Raw genomic sequence first — 15,415 nt, 5'->3', positions numbered from 1 at the left:
TCTAGAGTTTCTTCGGGCTTAGTAAAAGTTACGAATAAATCTTCATTAATAATATCTTAGCCTAACATATTTAGCTATACGAATGTAACATACTTGAGCTGAGAGATTTTTAATTAGGAAACATTCTCAGATTGAATATATAATCTTATTCTAAAAAATATAATACAGAGGGGAAGTTATTTTAAAAATATTTCAATTTGTTTTATTAAATCGCCAGAGTTTCACAGTTTTGAGCGATTAATTGGCAAAGCACGACGTTAAATCGACCCTTTGTGCCACAGGGGTAATAATTAAATGTAAGGTATATTTTAAGTCGGATAATGGTCGGCATACCGACCATAAATAGTCCCAAAAAAGGATTTACGGTATAGTGTCGAAAAACGTTCGGACGTTTTTAGGTCGGCATTTGGTCGTCGACTATAAAGCGACTTTTCGACCGTACCCCGACCCTAAAACGACTTCCTGTGCTACAGGGGTTATACGTTCCATATCTCCTTCGTGCAGAGCTTGGTGGATGGTCGCTCGATATGGATGGAAGTTATGATTGTGAAGAGTGGTCCACACGTAGTTCGTCGATAATCCGAGATCGTCGCTTGCACCTCTGAAGCTTGCTCGAGGATACGCAACAAAATAGGCTAGAACGGTGTCTTCCATGTTGATGTTTTATGACCTGGTCCAGGAAATCTGGGATTGACGTTTCCGTAAGTCTGAAAGTCACGAACAGTTCGAAGAGCGGTGTTGTGTCTTGGTCTTCTATCTGGATATCGAACGGTGAACAATTCACTAACCCTATGCGCGTTACGATTGGCTTCACCTTAAAATAACTTCACCATAAAAGCACGCTGATCACGAGAATAATGTAGTGGTATGTTGATGAGACTCATTAAACGTTAGAAAATGGTTGAAAACAAAAATATTTCACATTAAATACTAATTGAAAACTTGACCTTTGTGCGTAGTTGGCCTACTGATACGGTTTTAGGCCTACTTTAGGCCTAAATTGGCGTTTTGTTAAATTAGATGTACTTTTTTTAAGGAATTTAATCTTTTAACGTGATTTCTTTGCCACTATGGACAGCTTGTTTTTTTTCCAAAAAATGCCCAGTCAGAGCAATTCAAAACACCCTGCATAACGGTAACACGGTATATTAGTATTACCTAAACAAATTATTTTTTCGTCTTGTGTGGTCGTGCACCCTACTACATCATTTAAAATATGTCACGTTTGAGGGAAACGATAAAGTTTTAGTTTCACTCTCGAATATGTAATGTCCACGGTCCTCCCTGGTTGGTTTTTTCGACTTTAAACGGTTAATTCAGGATTATTTAACTTAGTTTACCAATTACTATATCTATTATCATATGTAACATAATCACACATAAGTATGCCATAAAAGCATTTTCGTTAATGAAACCTTGTTCACGGGATATTGTAACGAATATTTTTGGATACGCTACCCCTCTTTTAGATTTTGTTAGGGAAACAATTATTTACGTCCTTCGGCATCCCCATATGGTCGCGTTGGATAGTTTGTAGGAATGGGAACTAGTTAGCGAAAGGCCAAAAGAGGGATCCAACGTGTTTCCATTGTTACTACTCTGCTAAAAGGAATCTCTATAGATGCCCGAAATTGCCCTCCTGTCAACCCAGCCACTGATTTATAGTTTTACGATCGTCTTTAGAATCGACGGTGAATAGCGTATAGTGTGCATGCCACGTGTATTTATTATTGAACTCGAACCTTTGCCAGATTTTCTCGACCAATGCTTACAATTATAGTAGTGCGCCTCGATATTATTGTTTGGTGTAATTGTCACCGAATGTGTGCGCGTCTTGTGATCTCAAGAAATTGAAACACATGGGCGCTTGAAATAAAGCCCTACGTTGAAATTTGGTGATTGGTCAAATCATAGTGTCCCTCCACGTGACAGCCCGTCATAGTAATTCAATTGGGTAACGAAAAAACCAGGATGGACCCAAAAAGTCACGTGGATTATACAACAAAACTGGAAGACAAGAAGAAGAATAGGAGAAGAGGAACCGTATCTCCGGACCGAAAGGAAAGGATGATCTTAAACACCCCGCTCCGGATGACCTTAATAAAAGGAACATAGTTTTTCGCGCTGGTCGCAATCTATGAATGTCTCCAGCCAATTGAGCAGTTATCGCCGGACCATGGTTTTCCTCTGCCGATCACCACCACGACATCGTAGACCATAGTAGTAGCCTCATCTTATCTCCAACGTCTCAAGCCTTCAACTCGTCTCTTCAACTCTACGAACTCTCTCCTCGCATCTACCTTTTTCATTTTATTTTCAAGTCTCGAGACCAACGATAATCAAGAATAGTGATGAGTACTTTTTATATGGCGCAATTAGTGTATATAGTAGACAGCGAATTTTTAGTAGTCTGGCATTGGTCGAGTGCATGCTGCGTGTAGTTATTTTGGGGGTCATGTATATTAATCTAGTAGTATTTTATTTGTTAGCGGTATTGTTTGGTTTTTATTTAGTAGTTCGATTCGAAATGTTTGTCTAATAGTAATTTTAGAAGTTGATCATTAAATCAGAATCTGGGTATGGCAAAACAACTTGTCCTTATTTAATAATTCATTAGCGTCCTTACTAACCATTTTAATCTAGTAGCATAGTAGTAGTATATGTCAACGCTAGGCACCTATAGGCCTATATTAGTAGTAGAAAAGCGTTACAATATGACGTAAATTACGTTCATGCCTCGCGATCACATGATTTCATTTCCATGGTAACCTTTTCAATAGCGCAAGGATTATAAGCATTTTTGCATTTTTAGGTCCGCTTAATGTATGTTCCGCGTGAAACAAGGTCTCATTAAATTTTTTTCAATGGAAATGTTATACAGAGGCATACTTATGAGTAATTATGTTACATATGGTATTATCAAAATCATGTAAAAATAATGAAGTAATAAAAAATACCGAATAGAAAAGAACTTGCAGAGTATCCAATTGTCAGACGGACTTCTAACTCACGGTTATTATTACGTTAGTAGCCGCCGGACTCAGGAAAGCAAAATGAGTATTTGAATAATACTAATACGGATGTATTGATATTTATGTTTTATTATTTTCGAGTTTTAGTAAAATATTTTCACTGCCCGAACCTTTTGGACAATAGGGCGATCCGCGATCGGGGGAACTATGTTTGTCACTTTAGGGGCGCCGTGCCATTTTTTACCCTTGGGGCGTTTCACTGCCCGAACCTTTTTGACCAAAGGGCGATCCGCGATCGGGGGAACTATGTTTGTCACTTTAGGGGCGCCGAGCCCTTTTTTACCCTTGGGGCGCACCGGGCGCGCGCCCGATCGCCCTTATGGCCAGTCCGGGCCTGAGTAAAACCGAACAAATTGAGCTGATTTACCTCGTAAAAACGTTAAAAACGTAATCCACGATTTTAAGTATAATTAATTAATTAATTAATTAACTATTAATTCATTCATTAGACAATATGATAGAGGCGTTCACAAAAATGTCTAAAATTTCGGATCAAGATGGGGTGGTTAAAGTAACATTAATTTAAATATCAAGGGGGGGGGCAAATCTTCAATTATACTTTTAAGTCTCAAATGGGGCTGAAAGTTTAAATCCCACCCGAAATAAGATCCTGGATACGCCCTTGTCCAATACCACCCAATATGATCTTGATCGTAGTATTAAAGTAATACAAATCTTTTCGTTAAATAAAGTTTAATGTCTTCTGAAAAAGGTCACCCACCAGCATAGGTGCGCGTTGGCTATGCTACAGCATGAGCTTCCGCACACGCTCATGTAATATCGGAAACGAGGTCATGCATGGCTCGAGCTACCTAAAGCTCGGCCTGATTTTATCAAAACGTCGATGAGACCTTTTAAATGAGCCTGTTTTTGGCCGGTTATATTTGGAGGAATAAAACAAGTATACAGGAGTTGCGGAGTGCTGCGAAATCGGTTTCGTCAGTGACCGTGAACTCGCGCGAGACGGAGGGGTTCAAACGCGACTAGCGCCAACTGCATACGGAATTTTGCAACTATTCTCATTTTATAGCATTGCTTTCGCGTCATCTGGTTTGTTTTATTCCTCCAAACAAATACGAGTCATTTTGGAAAAAGGCGCAAGGAATTTAGAAATGTTTCAAAACAAACCAGACGACGCGAAAACAATGATATAAAATGAGAATAGTTGCAAAATTCCGTATGCAGTTGGCGCTAGTCGCGTTTGAACCCCTCCGTCTCGCGCGAGTTCACGGTCACTGACGAAACCGATTTCGCAGCTCTCCGCAACTCCTGTATACTGGTTTTATTCCTCCAAGCAAAAATTCCAAGGTATTCCAATAAAATTGATTTCAAACATTATCCTTTCATCCATCCATCCATCCATCATAAGATGTTGAAACTTTGCAGTCCATCTATAATGTATGCAGTCCTTGTATAGAGAAAATAATGGAGTAGAGCCAGAGTAAACTTCGAGTAACGCGAGTGTAAACTTCGAGTAATGCGAGTGTAAACTTCGAGTAATGCCAGTGTAAACTTCGAGATGAGAATTATATTCGTCGACGTTTCGATGTATAAATAAATGCGATTCGCGGTTTCGATGTAAAATAAATGCGAATCGTGGTTTCGATGTAAAAAAAACTCGATTCGGCGTTCCGACATATAAACTTGTTAATTTGAGAATTTTGTCCTGGATGGCAAGCCATAGTATGGGCCACAATAAAGATTAACAGCACAAAACAGTTATGAAGTGGTTTTAGAACAGTACACCTTATTTCAGAGCCTAGGTTTTTTCTTGCCAGAGATAAAAGTGCAAAAATAACATTTTTTGTGATTCATATTACTTTTATTCAATTTATCAAACTTTACATTATGAAATTAGTAAAATTACAGAAAATATGATATTTTTTACATAGAACTATAAAAGCAGACCAAAAAATACATGAATCTTGTGGTAAATTGAAGATCTCTAGTTGGAATGTACAAAATAAGGAAGAGAAATCTAGCCAGCTAATTTCTTAAAAAAGAGCATCTATTTATCCTAACCAGCAAAAATTGTCAGTGTGAAAAATGTTACATAGCAATATTCATAGTGATATGTGTCAATGTTATTTGTATAAATAAGGAGTTATTTTAAAAGTAGTTGCATAATTACAAATTATTGCCTTTGAAAAATTGATTCAGATCTTATAAAAATAGTAAAAAAAATACATTTCAATAACAAAAATGAACTCTGATAAAAGTTGCACTATAAAAGGGACATGGAATTTGCAATAATGCATTTTCAAGTTCATTCTCCTTTGCAAAATTATTCGCTAGAGTCTAGTAAGGCACCGAGAGATAAAAAAGCCCCAAAGATCATTTTTAATAAGTTTTAAATAGGGGTGGAAATTAAAATGCAGCCTTGTGTTTTAAATTTCTGTAAAAACTAGTTTTAACAAATATATAGTTCTCTCACTTTCAATGTCTTTTACAGAATATATATATATATAAAACTGAATATACGTTATCTCAATTGTGCATATTAGTTCTAATTTTACAAAATGTACGTTATTGCAGGGATTCGTCATTATCTACAAGAGTAGTAGCAGTAGGCCTATTTTCTCCCTTTTAATACTAAAATTTAATTTTAAAATTTTTTCTCATTGTATAAGTTACACAACATTGTCATTTGAGATTTTTGTTTTCAGAAGGGTTTTTTTTGTGCAGATCCTCATTACTATTGACAAATTATTGTTCACTTTCCTAAACTAATACACGAAATATAAATCTCTTAAACCTTTTGTCTATCAAATATGAATAGAAGCAGCTGTGTATCGGGCTTCTCCGTGCCTCCAACGCCATTGACTTGGTCGATACTGAATAAATATTTATGTTAAAAATATACTTTTAAAAGTGTTTAATTTTTTCTTACTCTGATAAGAAGTTGACCAGATGGTGATTGAGGGTATTTATAAGCATAGCCTATCCAAATAGCGAAACCAAGGACCGAGCAAATAATCATTAAAATAGCGATGACCGCTCCAGCACCCACTGAGCCTTTATGAATAGCGTCATCATGTTCATCTTCATCCGAAACTGATGATAGGTGTATTAGATTCAAAGATTCAATTAACAAAATAGAGCCACTTCTTTACCTCTAGCAGCTGGCATATACTGTCCTTTTTTATCAGGACGTAATGTTACTAATTTCGGAGGTGCGCTGTCAGTTGCGTAAGTAGTGACAACTACGCTGGATTCGGATGATGATGTAGCATTGGATGCATTATTTGTACTAGTTGCAGGTGGCACCACAGATGAGGGGGTTGAACTTGGTTTCTTAGTTGGTTTTGTTGGCTCAAATGCAGGGGTTGCTGTTGGAGCCTTGCATTTAATGTCAGCGGGTTTCTAACAATATTAGGAGTACTATAACAAATGCCCACTAATTTTAAAATACAAAATTTTTTACTAGGTGTTCGCATTTTCCATTAATCCAATCTTGTCGATGTCTATCCAAACCACTAGAGCAACGACCAATAGCCCCACACCATAAGCATTCGAAACGAGTATCAGCACCCATACAAGAGTCGCAGTCAGAATAATTTTGACAGGCTAAAATGGCAAGAGGAAGGCAAATATTATTTGAGATTAAAGGTTATTAAACTTGGAACTCTCAACTAACTGGGTAATGCGGTAAAATAAATGCTGGTATAATTTTGAATGTCAAAATGGGATACATCAGCTCGGTGGTATTCGTAAATTGTCTTTCTACGGATGACTGAAAAATAATTTCATTAGTTTATATATTAAATCTTGCTTATTGATCTCAAATTCAACTTACAGACAACAGTTTTTTCAATGATATATGCGTCACTTAAGCCTACTTTCACCGGATGGTGAGTGTCATTAATTTCTTTTATGGATATTGGGACAGTTTGATAAACAAAGGCAATGTCTCCAGATTTGTGTAAGGTCACTTGAAAGGTGAATGGACCTTCTTCGGGAAAATATTAAAAAAATTTAATATTCAAAGTAAGTTCAAGTATTAATTTACTGATATGTTACGGGACCTTGGGTTTTATCTTGCAAAAAAACTTTCTCCCATTGCACAGTGAAATTATCTCCTACCATAGAAAAAAATTATTTATCTTTTTGAAAGATCAAAAATCATTACTTAATGAAAAATAAACCTTACCGCAATCAGCATATTTAATAGTAGACTCATTATGGATACTCGTATCAAAATTGGCCATTAGCGGAGCTATGTACTGAGTGGCAGCTAACCAAGTGTGCATGTAATCTCCAGTATACAAGAACCCTAAACCAAAAAAACAACATTTTTAAACTACGTTAATTAATTTAAAGAAATAAAAAATTATGTATTTTTACCGCCGGTAGCAATGGTTATATTACGAATTTTGTGTCCATAAAATGGAAAGTCAAATGGCAAAGACACTGTCTGTAATAAAAATTAGTTTAAAAGAAAATTAGGTAGTTAATAAACTTAATATTTGACTGTTTGTACCGATGCTCTGCGATGAGAACTAGAGAGCATCACATGTTTTGTCACTTTTTCAAGAGGAAGAGATTCTAAATCAACCCAGAGGCTTTTGGCTGCAGTTTCGTTATAACAAGTTGCATTGTAATAAATAAAATGTTGCTAGATAAATGAAAGAAAATGAAAACAAATTAAAATATTACATAAAAATTAACTCGAGAAATCTTACAGTAGTATTTCCTTCTTCATCTTGTACATTATAGCCGGTAGGAAGGTCAGTAGGCAAATCTGGCAACTCTGTAGTGGTAGTTGAAACTTCGGATGTCTGTGGTTTACTAACTTTTGGCTCTAGTTCACTTTGTTTGGGAGTAGTTGTAGTGGAAACGGGTTCCTTTCCATTTTCTTTAAGAGACTCTTTCTCTTTGGCTAATAGTTTCAATGTATCTTTCTTTTCAACTATTGGCTTTTTCACTATTACAGGTATGGCTTCCGATTCTCTTTTTCTCAAACTTCTAAAATGAACCTCCTCATCTTCGGATATAAGTTCCTTATGGTTTTCTATTAGGTATTCATCTGCACAGAGAAACATTTTATTTAAAATGTAGACTTTTTCACTTATTAAAGTTATTAGTTGAAAATTTTTCAACCAACTCAAATACTTGATTTTATAAAGGGGGAAGAGCTACGTGAGAAAATATTGCCGATTAATTCATAGCTTAACTTTAACAAGTCTAAATGCCATGAGCAATGATAAAATTTCTAGCACACATTACAAAAACATGTAAAGAAAAACAGTATTATAATTTTACATATTTTCATTTTAGTTAAAAAATAATTATGATACCTAAAAACTAATTACTTTATAGTATCCTCATAGTTTATCAATATAGGATGCAATACAAAAGTAAAATTTGTTACCTTTGAAATATAATAGTAACTAATATAGTTCTTGGGAACAAAATTAAAAATATATGTCTATATGGAGAGCCTAAGAAGCAAGAGGAGAAACCACGTTTAGTCATGTGTTAAATTGCCATATCTTTTCCTTGGAAAGAAAGTTAATCACAAAGTGCTAGTTGTTTCGCTATGTACAGCTTCCTCTATGACAATTATATGTTTGGAACTATATATACCATCCTCAAATAATCTAAAATACACATACACTCCTAAAAAATAAATACTTCCTGAGAATGGGATCTATTGGTATATTGGAGATATCTGAAATGCTAAGCTTTCACATTGGGTTCTAAAGTCAACAAGTTTAATCTAAGAGATATGGTATGCTATATTTCAGTGGTTTGGAATATTTCACACCACAATAAAAATTTTGGTAAGCCTTAAAATATTAAAAATTACTAAACACTTTGAAAAAAGCATTACAAGCAAAAATGTTACGCTTCAAAGCTCTCAGTGAGTATACATTACAGATGACCACTTAGTAAGCATTTTAAAAGATAGATGTACCAATTAAATTATTATGTGGAATAATAATAAAACAAGGTTAAAAAACAGCTCATTTTTCCTATAAAATGGGGCTAAACTTAATTTAAAAGAAAGGACAAGTTACGGTATAGAAACACTGATGTATTTTTATAATCACGAAAAATAAAAAGTAAGTTAAGCTAACATAACTTAAAAATAACTATGAAACATAATGATAACAAATTGTTACAGAAACGGAAATTTAATTTCTGTATTTATGTGGGTCTAACCATTAAAATAAAAAATCATTAATTATTATATCCTACTTGGTTAATATAGGGAAAGAATTTTGTGAAATACATAGCTTTATTGCAATATATCCAAGGTATCAGGATAATTAGGGTACAAGAAGGGCAATTATGATTCTTTTACAGCTAGGTTTTCAACATAAATAATGCAGAATAATACACATGAAAGTTGAAAAACCGACGCGTACGTCAGTGCAAAAAACTAGCAACACTACTTAAGCAAATAATAATATTACCCAACCCAAAGAAATTTACAAACATTGGGTTAAATAAATAAGCCTTGGTTTACTCTTTTACCAAAAACTAAAAAACCGCGAATTAATTTAATAACTTAACTATTATACTTACTTTTCGATAACGAATAAGTGAGAAGAGTTCCAATATTGAGAAACAATAGTATACTTAAATACAACGGAAAAATATGCATTTTGAGAATTAAAAATTTTTTAAACGTCGTCAACCACTCAGCGCCCACCAATACTTCCGAGGTTCCGACTTCGAACTAAATAGAAAAGACGAATCAATCCATTCACAATATGGAAAACTTTGGAGTTGGACCAAAAACACGCCACCTAGGTGGCGCTTGAATTCGATATGAAATAGCGGGAAATATGAATTGGCTAAATCGTAGACTCTTTCGCTTGTTCTGCGATTTCTGAGTAGGGTAAGAAGAGTAACCCGGTGACGCAATTTTACTACGTTTATGTGGAGGCGAATAGTTTGAGCTTGGAGCAATACACAGTATTTTTACCAACCTTGAACTTGGAGTAGATAAACTCCAAGGTTTGAGTCGGCATGGACGAATCAACTACGTTAGTTGATTCGTCCATGGAGTCGGGGTAAAAATATTTTTCAAAAATGGCTGCCGATTTACTCTCTCTACCTCCTAGTACAGTCGAAGGTAGGCCCAAGGGGGTCTGCACCATAGATAAAATCATAGATATAAGAAATGTATATAAAGGTCTAGATAAATTTCGGGGCGTCTAAGCCTAACATAAAATACGGAATTGACACCTAGCAGACACCGAGGAAGGCACGTGACCAAGAGCATTTTAGTACTAAGTGCTTGACCTTTCCGCAGGCCATCTGTTGGTGACTTTTAGTATAGTTTTTAAGCCGGAGACAATGGCTCTCGCGACGATAGCACGAGCTTTCTTACCGATAGATAGCGCCTTATAAGGATAGCTTGCAGAAATTACGCGTTTCTGCTAGCTGTAACCTCCGCATTAACTCCCTTTGAAATATTTCATCTAGACCTTTATATACATTTCCTATATCTATGGATAAAATAACCAAAAAGCCACTGAAGAGGGCTCGAAGAAAGTTTAAAGTTTCTCCGGTTATAAATTAAGTTGCCGATAAGCGAAAATTTTACTACATTACATATTTTATAATTTCCCCTAAAAAATATCCCTGTTGAATCGATTTCCCCCCTTTTTCCCTTTATCACTACCATAGAAATCGGATAACAAACTAGAACGCTTAATCGAATGGCTGACAAGGTACCAATTAGATTCTTGGCTAAAACGACAGTAACGCCATCTGCGCTGCCTAAAGAGGCGCGCTCGCGCGTAACTTGGTTAAAAGTTTTCCCCCACCCCATTGAAATTAATGTAAAGTTGGCGATAATTTAACGTTAATTAACCTACCAAATGATATAAGAAATATTCCACTGACAAATTTTTCCGTTTATATGAACTTAAATGTAATATAAAATTAAAATCGTCTTGAAAAATCGTTTATCGCTTTATAACATCCAAAAATAATATTTTTCCCGCACCATATAGATCAGCGGTTCCCAAAAGGTGTTCCGCGGAACTTTAGGGTTCCGTGGACAAGGATCACAGGGGTTCCGAGAATTCGCAGCGCGGCCATCTTTGTTTGTGTCAAGAGTCTTTTAAGATAAGTAAAAAAATTAGTTGGGGTTCCACCAAAATTAGGTGGATAATTTAGGGTTCCATAGAAAAATAAAATTGGGAACCGCTGATGTAGATAACCGAGCATCTGCTCGTCTAGGTAAAGTTTGTGCTGTCAACGCGCGTATTAGAAAGAAAAATGAGATTTTAGAAAATAGGTTGTAATTCGGAACGATATTAATACTTTTCACGAATTTTGTCATCGGTGAATTATAAATATGACTTGAAATAAGTTTCAAGGTTTATTTAAAAGATAGTTTCATAACTTTTCATCCATTGGTTCGTTCAGAATGTATCTTTAAAGTAGACGAAAATTTTAAGGCGCGAAATCTTGCCCAGTCTTAAGCCTCGGTTTAATCTACTGCGTATTTTGAAACGGAAAAACCCGATTACTATCGTTAAATCTTGGTTAAATGATGGCGAACGCTCCTTGTAATAAGAAACAAATAACGAAATACGTTCTAAGCTTATTTAACGCCAAAAATTCCACGTATTTCGTTATTTGTTTCGTTTAAAAATATCATATTATTAATCCAAGATTTAACAATAGTAATCGGGTTTTTCCGTTTCAAAATATGCGCGTTGACTACGCAAACTTATTATATTATTAATGTTAATAATTTTAATATTATTTTTGAATGTTATAAAGCAATAAACGGTTTTTCAAGACGATTTTATATTACATTTAAGTTCATATAAACGGGAAAATTTGTACATGTATGTTGAATATTTCTTATATCATTTGGTAGGTTGATTCGCTCGCGTTCTACATGTCGAACAGTCTCATCGGTGTCGTGTTTTCTTTTCAAAGCATTGATACTGGTCTTTTGGATTTATTCCTTACGGCAGTCAATATGAGCTTAAATTGAAGTGACCCATTATTTCGACTTTCCCATCATTTTGTCTCACACATCCTTTACAATAGCTTAATTTTCAAGCGATTTATTGCAAAAATAACCAGAGTTAGCTGGGTGGTAAATTTTAAACGCGGTTACATGAAGAGCGGCGGATGCGTTTTAAGTCAACGAAGGCGCAAAATTGTAAGACGCGTTTCAGGTACAACGTTAAAACCGCGATTACGACACAACGATTGGTCGTATGTAAAATGTTCATGGAACATTTTTTGTAGGAAATAGCCGGACCCTAATGTTCATACTTGGGTTTATAGCCGTACATACAATACTAACGTAGATATTCGCGATAAACCATTACTGTGCACCGGTTTTCCCCATAACCATTGCTCGTAAAACAACTATTTCTAACAGTAACCTGTGAAAAGATGTTTTCTTTTGAGTTTGTAGTCTTACACAATTTGATTACTTTAATTAAACATAAGTTACTTTAAAGATGTAAAAAAAACGCGTTAGCGTCGAGCTAAAGTCGGCCATTTAATTTTAGGCGAAATAGAGTGTTAGTTCACCAGTTTGACACCGATGGCGTAGCTTTCGTTGCCAGCTTAACGAAAAGCATGGGCCAAAGGCAGGGTTTTTTAAAAGTTCTAATCGGAACCCGCGACAAAATTTCAAAAATTGTTCTAGTTTGTTATCCGATTTCTAAGATCCCTACCTAAAAATATTTTGCGCTCTATCTGTCCATTTTCCCCCAAAAAGGGATTTTTTCCCTCCATGTGGAAACACTGGTGTTCTCAAGAGCGTGGAAAGTATGTAGGAATTAAACTGATTAAAGTCGGCGTTTTTGCTAATAAACTTATTTATTTAGTTGTACCTCTATTTATTCCCAACTCAATGGCCCCGCCCATTGAGTTGGGAATAAATAGAGGTACAACTAAATCTAGCTTCGTTCAATAAGGAGATTTTATCAACAGTTCAGTTCAGTTCAGTTCAGTTCACTTTTCCACTCCGAATTTGGTCCCTTTAAAATCAGGGAGGCTCACTTAAAATTTCGGATAAGGGGCGCAGTGGTGGGACATAGTGTGTGTCACCACGTTGGTCGTTTAGTAGGTTTGCGGAGCGACCACCACCTGTCCAAGAACTGTTTGGCGGCCTCCGTCGTCTCTGTTTTTTGTTTATCTTCGGTTAGTCCAAGCCATCGGAGATAATCCGGGGATGATGGGGTTACTACCATAGGCATTTGCTCGGACTCGCGTATTAAAAGTCGCTCCGGGGTCAACGCCGGGCACTATTCCAAGATGTGGGCCATGGTTTCTGACGGGGCAGTGCTGAGGTTGCATGTTAGTGCGTTCCCCAGGATCTCGGACTCCCTGGCTGCCGTTGGGAGGGCGCCGGTGCGTGCCTGAAACAGTAGGCACCTTCCTCGGCTGTTGTCATGTATGGCTTCTTTGGCTGGCTTTGGCTTTAAAGCGTAATCCCGAAGGCTGGTCTTGCTACTGACCTCTTTTTTCCAGCGCGATTCGTTTGTGGCTGCGACGTTCCTCCATACCCGTTGTCGCCACAGTTTTGCGGTGGGGCAGGGTCCCAGGTTCGCCCGGACCGCGAACTTCCTGTAGAGGCGATTTGTGCGGCGGCTCCATTGCGTTCGGTGGGTGGGCCTATCGATATAGTCGTATACCGCACGAATCTGGCGATCCGGGGGAGCCTGTAGGCATGCTCCGAGGAAATTCATCTTCGCTCGGGCTTCTCGTGCCTCGAAAGTGGACTAGCCAATCTCCCCTTCAATGGCCGCGTTAGCCGTGATGGCGTTGCTTGCCAAGGGCACCTTGCCAACTTCCCTTTGCCTTCGCTCGAGGATCTTCCAAGTTGTGGCATTTAGACACAAACTTTCCGTGGCAAACGTCAGGGTGGGGACGGCGACGGACTTCCACAGGGCGCGGCCCACCTCGTATCTGTCGTAAGTCGAGGAGATTGAACCTTTCAACCTATTCGCCTTCGTAATACGGGCCGCATTCGTAGCGTTGGGGTAGTCCTCGCGGGTGGATACTATAACCCCCAGGTATTTCGTCTCGTCTACCTCCTGGAGCGCCTGGCCATCTAGGTAGAACACCGGTGCCGGGAGATCTTCCGGTAGAAGGGCTTTTGGTGTAAAGTTCATTATCACCGACTTAGCGGGGCAGAATCGCGTTGCTTTTCCTTTGGCGAACGTCCGAGCCGTATCGAGTAGCACCTGGAGATCTTTCGCTGAGTCGGCGATGAGGTCGATATCGTCGGCAAAGAAAGATCCCGGTATTGTCCTGTCTGACCTATCTGCCGATGGACATCGCAGACTACGTAGACGGTCTTCCAGCCCTTCCAGGACCAGTGCAAACAGAAGGGGCGATAGGGGGCATCCTTGTTTGACCCCAACCCTCACAGGGATCGCTTTGGTGGTGACATCCTCCCATTGTAGAGATACAGTCGCCTCGCTGTAAATGGCCTGGAAGTGGTTTATGATCGCCTCCGGAATGCTCACTCGTCGCATTGCGTTACAGAGCACCGGGTACTGGACAGGATTTTGTTTCGGGGGGGGGGGGGGGGGGCACACCATTGAAAAAAAGTAAAAAAATAAAAATATTCGTACGTACAACCATACGTTTCGAGGGGGGCCACTGGTACTGGATACTATCATAAGCGGCTTTGAGGTCGAGGAACGCAACATACATCTCACGGTTTTCCAACTTCGCGGTCTCTATGAGGTTGGTTATGACTAACACATTATCCGCAAGTGATCGACGAGGGCGGAACCCATTCTGCAGGTCTCGGATCACTCCCCGGGACTTCAACCAGGGGACCAGGCGATTAAGCTAAAGTGTGACATACAGTTTGTACACATTGCTCACTACCGTTATCGGGTGGTGTGCGTTAACTGCTTCCGGGTCTTTGCCTTTTCCTTTGAAAATGAGACGGACCCGCGACTTCTTCCACGGGTTCGGGATATCGATTGAAGTTCAAATATCATTGAATAGACTCAGTAAGCCCGCCCGAGCTGTTGGTCCCAAGGCCTTCAGAAATTCGTTGGGAATGTCATCCGGGCCGACAGATTTTTCAGTATTAAGAGCTTTAATAGCCCAGAGGTATTGGCGGTCTAGGAGCAGTGTGGAAGTTAGGAATTAGTCTGAGCCAGCCTTCTTGGTTGCGGGAGAAGTTGTCTGTAATAATGTCGCTGTGATTCTTTCACAGGTGACCATCGGCGCTTTTTAATCCTTCCGGCTTTGGTTTGCCGTGTCCGCCCTTGGACCGTTTGAAGAATCTCCAGAACTTTTTCGCCGCGTGACGGCCAGCAGTGTGGATGGCGTGGGCGGTCTTGCTGTTCATTGAGCTGATCGTGTTTGCTAAGAGTGTTTTAACCGCTGCCTTCTCTTTACGGTATTTGTTACCGCTACTATCAATT

At 38.2% G+C, this 15,415-nt stretch overlaps 1 protein-coding gene across 2 annotated transcripts; it reads right to left on the bottom strand.

Annotated features, from left to right (window-relative positions):
* Positions 1 to 4,828: 4,828 nt before the first annotated feature.
* l(1)G0289 (plexin domain containing lethal (1) G0289) lies at positions 4,829 to 9,729 on the bottom strand. 2 transcript variants are annotated; one of them, XM_090156252.1, is made up of 12 exons: positions 9,564 to 9,729; positions 7,715 to 8,058; positions 7,513 to 7,647; positions 7,377 to 7,446; positions 7,183 to 7,305; positions 7,058 to 7,111; positions 6,829 to 6,984; positions 6,670 to 6,765; positions 6,457 to 6,599; positions 6,146 to 6,395; positions 5,923 to 6,086; positions 4,829 to 5,866 (listed from the first exon to the last, which is right to left on the bottom strand). In XM_090156252.1, exons 1-12 carry the CDS (start codon positions 9,640 to 9,642, stop codon positions 5,798 to 5,800), a joined length of 1,683 nt encoding a protein of 560 aa, XP_090012378.1. In that variant the 5' UTR covers positions 9,643 to 9,729; the 3' UTR covers positions 4,829 to 5,797. The 2 variants fall into 2 exon arrangements, with proteins under 2 accessions (XP_090012378.1, XP_090012379.1); XM_090156253.1 differs by having other exon boundaries at positions 6,829 to 6,981.
* Between the last annotated feature and the right edge of the window lie 5,686 nt (positions 9,730 to 15,415).

This window comes from Leiobunum rupestre, chromosome 8, assembly GCF_980474605.1.
Source record: "Leiobunum rupestre chromosome 8, qqLeiRupe1.1.hap1, whole genome shotgun sequence".
NCBI classification, from domain to species: domain Eukaryota; kingdom Metazoa; phylum Arthropoda; class Arachnida; order Opiliones; family Sclerosomatidae; genus Leiobunum; species Leiobunum rupestre.
The sequence above is the reverse complement of the archived record's forward strand: the minus strand, read 5'-3'. Positions and strand labels throughout refer to the sequence as shown.